Consider the following 7613-nt stretch of genomic DNA (forward strand, 5'->3'; position numbering starts at 1 on the left):
CCCGCATGCATTTGGCCTAGGCTGGGGGTGAGGAGTCATTTCATTGTCTTTAATTTCTGAGTGCAGTCACTCAGGTGTGTCTGTGAGTCTGTCTAGATCTCTGTGAGGGTCCTCATGTCTGGTGCACATGTGAGGGCATGTATATACCTCTCAGGGTATGGGAGTCTGTGACCTAGCCCCATTTTGTGGGAGCTTCAGCTCCATGGGAAGGGCCTCTCAAAAGCGGGTATGTGTATATGATCAATAGGCAGGGAAAGGGTGGGAGGAGGTGGCTGGGATGCCCCTCACCATGCAGGGACTGTGCTTGGCAGGTAGGATGGAGACGGGGTGGTGGGACCAGGGTGCAGTGCCCCTCACAGTGCGGGGTCTTGTGCCCGGCGGGCAGGTGAAGGAGTACGAGGAAGAGATCCACTCACTGAAGGAACGGCTGCACATGTCCAACCGGAAGCTGGAAGAGTATGAGCGGAGGCTGCTGTCCCAGGAAGAGCAGACCAGCAAAATCCTGATGCAGTATCAGGCCCGACTGGAGCAGAGTGAGAAGAGGCTGAGGCAGCAGCAGGTGGAGAAGGACTCGCAGATCAAGAGCATCATTGGCAGGTGAGGGGCGGCCTGGGGAGGAGTGGCTAGGGAGAACCTGAAGCTAAAGAGAGCAAGAGAGCTCCCTCTCCTACCTCCATCCCCAAACTCAGGAGACCGCCAGGAAAGCCCACCACCCTACTCCTAGGGAGGCGACCCACTCCCCCCATCACCAGGTGGGGAGGAGCCTCTTGGTGCATGAAATGTACCCTTACTAAACCCTGATCTGTGTCCTGATGGAGTTACTTCTGAAGTCCTTGGAAAGTCCTGACTACCCAACCATCACTGTGTCTGGACCCAGCCTAGGCCAGGACTCCCACTGGTTAGTCTCAACCCAGGCTGTGATATTCATCCCAACCTAAGCAGAGATCCCTGGCCAGGGTAGTCCCTGATCGCCGCCATCCTGGGCAAACCCTCCTTCTCCTGCCTTGGAAAGGTGTCCCAGTAGAAAGTGAATGACCCTGTGTACTACTTTTCAACTGCTCTGCCAAGCCGTGGGTTCCAAAGGAGGTGTCTCAGTAAGGGGGCCGGTTATCCTGAGAGCTGAGGTGGAGTGACACTGAGCCCCACTTCAGTCAGAGCTAACTCCATTTTGATCCATTCTGAATGTACTTGATTTGAAACTTCTTTGGAAAACCACTGTTCTAATTGATATCCTTTATGAGGGCCTGTAACTCCCTGTGAATTCCATAAAGGACTTTGAGAATCTTCCGCAAAGACAGAAGCACTGGGAATGATGATGCTAGAGATCCCTCTTGGGCTAGGAGTGTCCCAGGGGCTGTCACTGGAAATGGCCTAGGGTCAGTGAGTTGGAACAGGTGAAGTAGAATCTAGGTCCTCAGCCACAGAGGGTCTGTGGGAGGGATGCTGCTGTGGGAGTGTCTGGGTGGTAGAGATCTTTGAGACACGAAAGCCCTGGGAGAGGAAGGTGTAGAGCGTGATCCTGAGTAACAGGGAGTCTTTTGAGACGTGACAGTGGAGGGATTGAGGGAGGGGGAGAAAGATAACTCAGGTTTTTCCAGGGAGCTGTAGGGGTTCCCCAGGATCAGGAGTTCCATGGGCAGGCTCCAAGCCCGTGCCCGCCACTAACCCCACTGAAGCCCGTCCCTTCAGGCTGATGCTGGTGGAGGAGGAGCTGCGCCGGGACCACCCCACCATGGCTGAGCCACTGCCTGAACCCAAGAAGAGGCTGCTCGACGCTCAGGTGGAAATTACAATGTCATTTATCTTCTCCGTGTCCCATCCCCATCCATCCCACTGTCCTTTGTGCACTCACTGCACCGACCACCCAGCCCCATTGCCACCTGTCTCTCCTGTTGTCCTCCATTAGTCTGCTGGCTGCTCCCAGCAACCCCCCAGTGACCCCATCTTCATCCCATCGTCTGCGCCTTTGTCACTCCTGGCAGTGTCAGCCACACCCTTTCTGCCTTCCCACCCTGTCTTCCCCACACCTTTCTGCATCTCCTCAGTACCTTCTACTAGATTCCCCACTCTTGGAGCCCCCATACCACCATGCAGTGCCTTGAACCCCAAGGAGTGCAGCTTCCTCTGAGCTCTCGGACCAGAGGGGCTAGAAGCTGCAGTTTGCTAGACTAGAGCACAGGGTAATATGAGCTGTGGTTTCCCCAGGCTCTGGAAGGTGCCCTGGGGACTTGGGGTCCCCTTTGCCACTGTTCTCTTGGCTCCCCAATTTTCCTGACCCTTGGCAGCTCCTATATAGCTTCCTCCATCTGACTCTTTAGATCTTGCCTCCAAGGTCAGCTATTTCTTCACTGTTTAAGTATGGCCTTCCTACCCCTCAGGACTGCACACCTGACTAGCTTTCCAGCTCTCACTGCACTCCCTGTCCTCACCAGTCAGCTTTCAGGGCTTTCCTTGCAATGCTACCCCTTGCTTTCCCAAAATTCTGCTCACTTTCCCACCCATGCTCCTCCTTCCTCTGCTCTGACCGCCAGGCTGCCCCCAAGCATCACCGCCGAGGTTCCTGACCCCATGACCCCACTCTCTCCCCCTGCAGCTCCTCATCAGGTAATTCTCCTGGTTCCGCTTTGACCACGGGCGGAGGACACAGGGGGAGGTGACTCCGGACCACTGCAGGTTGGTCGTGAAGCCCACTCCCCTCCGACCCTCCGGAGCCTCTCCTCTCTCACCACTGCCCTCCACACCCAGAGAACCTCCACAGACCCTACTCTCCTGACACCTTTGCACAGATCTATCTCCCAAGGCACCACCCAAAGAGAGTGCTTCCTGTTGCCTTCCAGAACTGTTCCGAAATACCTTACCAATACGCAGAAGCATTTTATCCTAGGCTCAGCACAGTCACAGACCACACCCCTAAACACTCCATCCTACAAAGCCACCTCCCACAGCCTCCTCCTGACTCTAAACTCTCCTCTTCCTCGACCTCTCCAGTGTACGTCTGTCACCCCCCATTTCACCAGAGCGTCCTTGGGGGTTGTGGCGTTGGAGGTGGGGTGGAGGTGATGATGGGTTGGGGAACCCTGGCTATAGGGGCTGTGCCGACTGCAGCAGGTAGGTTGGGGTTTCCTCTTCCTTCCCTAACCTTGGTTATCTACCCCTTCTTTCTGCCCCTCACCTACTTCTCTCTCTTCTTCCTTCCCTACAACTCTGAGGTAGAAGGCATCTGGGGCACCTATTAGCCCTCATTGGGCAGGAGTTAGGAATGGGTGGTTAACTCAGGGAGACTTTGGAGGGCCCTGGAAATAATGCTGTTCAGATGTCCTGATGGTAGAACAAGGAGAACCTAATGGGTGGAAGGAGAATGGGCAAGAAAGGAACCTTGGACAGATGTTAGGATGTGGGCTTGCCCGTGAGGACTTGACCGTGTGGCGTGGGAGTTGGCTGTGGGGTGAGACGTCTTCTTTCTATGATAAGATCATGGGCTTAGTAGCCATGTTGATTCCCAGGCAGAGATGCCAGGAACAGCGTGTTAAATAACCTCTCTATTCTCCTCAGAACTCACAGCCCCAAGGGGTTGCTAATGCTACTCACTCCTCCTCTCCTGCCACCCAGTGGCCTTGCCGGACACATATTCCTACCTAAAAAGCCTGTAAATGGGAACCTGTTAGGGACTGACATCATTTCCAAGATGCTTTATTTTCTGTGGGATTGATCTGCAGTGGGCAGTGTGGCTCCTCACACTGTAATTTTAACTCTCTGCCTGCCCAGCCTTTCTGTCAGAGTAGTTAGTGATCTGTCAACAGATGCTAAAAGGCACCAGGGGACCTCACCATTTAAAGGACTCCTGCAGTGAATTCTTTTGTAAAATGAATAATGGCACCCTAATTTATCTACTTTCTAAATTTGGGTCCACGGGGGTGTAGGGGGCATGCCTAAGTGCTGTCGCCAGCAGATGAGCAGAGAGAAGGGAATCTGAGGTTTCCTTCCTTGCTCTCCCGCCATCTCAGGATACCCTAGCATACGTAATTTCCTCTCGCTGACTTGGAGAAAGTGTGTGATACACCCAGCCAGCTAAGAGGGCAGCTTTGCTCAAGGCTGGGGTTTTGGTGACTGAGAGTTGAGCTCTTTGATCCTGGGATGGAAGGGAGAGCTGCTCATCTGGGAGCCTTTACTTGGAATGTTTTTGTATTCTTGGAGGATATGGTCAGGCATAGCTACTTTGCCAGGCCTAAATGCCCTGTGGCCCTGGAAACAATTTGGACATTTGTTTGAAACCACTTCTGGGTATCAGTCCCTGTGTGACTTGGCTATTAAAAAATTAAAAAAAAAAAAAATTTCTATTGTGCTTTAGATGAAAGTATTAAAATTAATTTTGACTCTGTATTTTAAAAAACCCGAGTGAGTGACCCAGAAGTACAGATGGCTTTCCTTCTCTCTCTCAGCTGAGGGTAGGAAGCAAGAATTGGTCCAGGATTAGTAGGAGGAGATGAGAATAGGACCAGAGGTGGGAGTGAGTAGGGTCTGGTACCTCTCACTCTCTAGCTGGGATCCCAGGGAGAGGGATTAAAAAGAAGATGGGGGTGGAAAGGAATGGAGCCAGTTTCTGCTTCCTGGGGATGCAGAGATTGGGGCATGCTGTGTCTCTGCAGAAGCTTCTAGTCGTTTTTTGCCAGAAGTGTGAGAGAGGCAATCCCTCCCACATTTTTCCCTTTCCAAATCACTTCCCTGAATCCCCTTCCTTTCCCCCCAGTACAGTTAAACCTCTCTAATTTGGAATGTTATATTTGAGAAGATGGCCACTCTGAATAAGTGACAAAACTGAATGACAGTGTCTATTTAATGAAATGCATGTCTTCAAAATACATACAGTAAGTAGAACTTGATGAACAAGGCTTTTTCCACTCGAGGCCCTCAGGGAGCATGCGTTAATGAATAGATAGGATTGAAAAGTCTGTTTTCTGGTATAGGTTAAATATTCCCTCCTACAGATGCATTTCCACCATTAATTTGCTTAGCACACCCTTTCTTCAGAGATAAAGGAAAACTCAAGCCCAGTTTCTGTTCAGATTATGACAAAAATTCCAAATCCATGGGGGTTTGGATTAATGAGGTTTTGCTGTACTGCCTCCCCTTGTTCCCTCAACACAAAATTCCTACCTCGGGTTGCGGGGTGGGCTGGGAGGCGGGTCCCCAAGAGAAGGAGGGTGGGCTGGGCAGGGAGTATGCGGTAAAGATAGAGGGGATTGGGTTGGGGAAAGGTAGGAACTTGTTTCTTTTGAGCTGGTTTCCTGGTGTGACTCCCTGGGTTGAAGGCCCCAGTTAGGAGTCTAGGGTTGAGATTTTCTTCTCCCTGACTCCAGAGGACATAACTTCTACTGCAGGTGAGAAACAAAACAGGATGGTGGGGATTGTCCTGGGGGGAGGGGGTGGGACATGGCTTGTGGAGTGGTCGGGCTATGGGGGAGGCCACAGCTAGGGGGCTGGCACCCAGGCTCCCGCGAAGCGTCTCAATAAGTCCGCGCTCTCCTCTTTGGTATCTTGCAGGAGAGGCAGCTTCCCCCCTTGGGTCCAACAAACCCGCGTGTGACGCTGGCCCCACCTTGGAACGGCCTGGCCCCCCCAGCCCCGCCCCCCCCACCCCGGCTACAGATCACCGAGAACGGCGAGTTCCGAAACACCGCAGACCACTAGCCCACCCAGCATCACCGACCCATCCTCCTCCTCGCCCATGCACTCCACCCCGGAACAGCACCAACCACCAGGACTGGACTTCACCGAGGGACAGCGGGAGTGCCTCCCTGGATGCCTCCTTGGGGAGCACCGATCCCCTACCCCCACTGCACCATTCCTAGAAGGGAGAGTGGGGACCCTCAGCTGCTCCCTTTCCTACCTGTCGGGGTGCTGCCCCCTCTGTGACCCCCAGGGACCCTAGCCCTAGGACACCACCTACCCCACACAGACCCCTTCACTCCGGGGTGCTATCCCCATCCTCTGCCTCATCGTTCCCCTGAGCACTGGGGGACAGACCTCGCCCCCACCCTGGGGGTGTGGTACCTCCAAACTTTCAACTTCAGGGTGATTTTTTAGCAGTAACCAGAGCTGACAATCTAACTCCCCTCCACCACCCCATTTTGGCCTCCCCTGCCCCCCTTGTTATGGGGAGGGGACCCCAGGTGAGGGGGCCCTATTACCCCTTGATTTCTCAGGAGCGTCTGGGGGGGCTCAGCACGCACAAACTCCTTCTCCTCCCACCACTCTTAAATTTACTCCCTTCCCACCCAGAACCCAGATGGGGTGGAGGGGGCCACCGGGGCAGGGAGGGGGCGGCAAGGGGGGAATGGGAGTTGTCTCCCTTCTTCCCACACCTGATCTGCTCTCGGCTGGTCCCAGAGCGGGGTGAGGGGGCTCATGCCCCCCCCTCCCCCAGTGTGTTGGGTGGGGTGGAATTGAGGTTAGAGTGAGGGGATGGGGTTTAGGAGGGTGTGTATGTGGGGGAGGACAGACTAGTTTACCTGCCATATCCTCACATACAGTCCCCCTGCCCCTCCCCTCTCTCTTCTTGGTCTCTACTCCCAGGGGGAGGGGGGAACTTACTCTAGGAAAAGCCATGTCTCCCTCCCCCCAGGGTGGGGGGGACCTGTGATGGAGGAGGGGTGTTGGGGGGGCCCCCTTCCATGACTGTGTCCCCTGGGAGGAGGTAGGACAGGGCTGTGCTTCCCTTTCATCCTCCCTACCCCCCAATCTCCCTTCTCCCCCTTCCCTCCCGCCAGCTCCAGAATTTTTCGGTGTTTCTCTGTACATAGCTCTCTGGCGGGATAGGGGAGGTAGGATGGATGGGGTTTGGGGTGGGTAGGCCATGGGAGGGGAGAAGCCCCTCCTAGGCACCCCCTCTTCCCTAACTGCTGTCCCCTACCTAGCCTTGCCTCCACATCCTTTGCGTTTGGTATTGAGACTCTTCCCAGACTCCGCCCTTTCTTTTGTATGGACAGTTCCCCTTCAGACCCATCTCCCTACACACATACACCCAGCCGGGGCCAAATTTATACTTATATAAAAGTTGTAAATATGTGAAATTTTATCCCTGTGCCCTTTCCTCTGCTTTCCCACCTCAGGCCCTACCCCTGGACCCCTGTTCCTCCTCTCCTCTTTGGCTGTTGTAATTATCTGGGGTTTGTACTGTATATATCCAGGGTGTGTGTGTGTGTGTGTGTGTGCGCGTGTGGGCTGGGGGCAACCCCTCTGTACAGAGCTTCCCGGCCCCCCCTCCACTCCCTCCCCACCCACCATCCTAAGGGTAGGGGACGCTTTTCCTACCAGTTTTATTTTCTTTTCTCGTTCTCCCTCCCCACATGACTCCCAGCCTTCTCTATCCCCCATCACAGTCCCTTTTTCTCCACTCCCAGCCCCGTTTCCTTTTTTTCTGGAGTGTGTGGTGAAACAGAAAAATGTTTAATAAACAGAGATTGTTCTTTTATTGCTGTGCTGACTTTCCTAGGCGAGGCCCTCAAGATGGACCAGCAGGGTGGTAGGATCTGCTTTTCGAGAGGAGACTAACAGTCTGGAGAAATGACTATTATCCTTCTCTGAGTGCACAAATCCTCACAGAATGACTCTCC

The 7613-nt window shown here is 53.9% G+C and overlaps 1 protein-coding gene across 2 annotated transcripts in view; it reads left to right on the top strand.

Moving 5' to 3' along the window:
* SYNGAP1 (synaptic Ras GTPase activating protein 1) overlaps positions 1 to 6309 on the top strand; it is a 31380-nt gene extending 25071 nt beyond the window's left edge. The window contains exons 17-19 of one of the 2 annotated variants that reach the window (XM_064284659.1): positions 386 to 597; positions 1690 to 1780; positions 5542 to 6309. In XM_064284659.1, the coding sequence (XP_064140729.1) occupies positions 386 to 597; positions 1690 to 1780; positions 5542 to 5688 (450 nt within the window). In that variant the 3' untranslated portion in view covers positions 5689 to 6309. Of the gene's footprint in view, positions 1 to 385; positions 598 to 1689; positions 5189 to 5541 lie in introns of those variants that run through there. The other variant, XM_064284664.1, reaches the window with a different exon arrangement.
* The last annotated feature ends 1304 nt before the right edge of the window (positions 6310 to 7613 follow it).

The sequence above is a fragment of the Loxodonta africana genome, chromosome 1 (genome assembly GCF_030014295.1).
Source record: "Loxodonta africana isolate mLoxAfr1 chromosome 1, mLoxAfr1.hap2, whole genome shotgun sequence".
Lineage (NCBI taxonomy): Eukaryota > Metazoa > Chordata > Mammalia > Proboscidea > Elephantidae > Loxodonta > Loxodonta africana.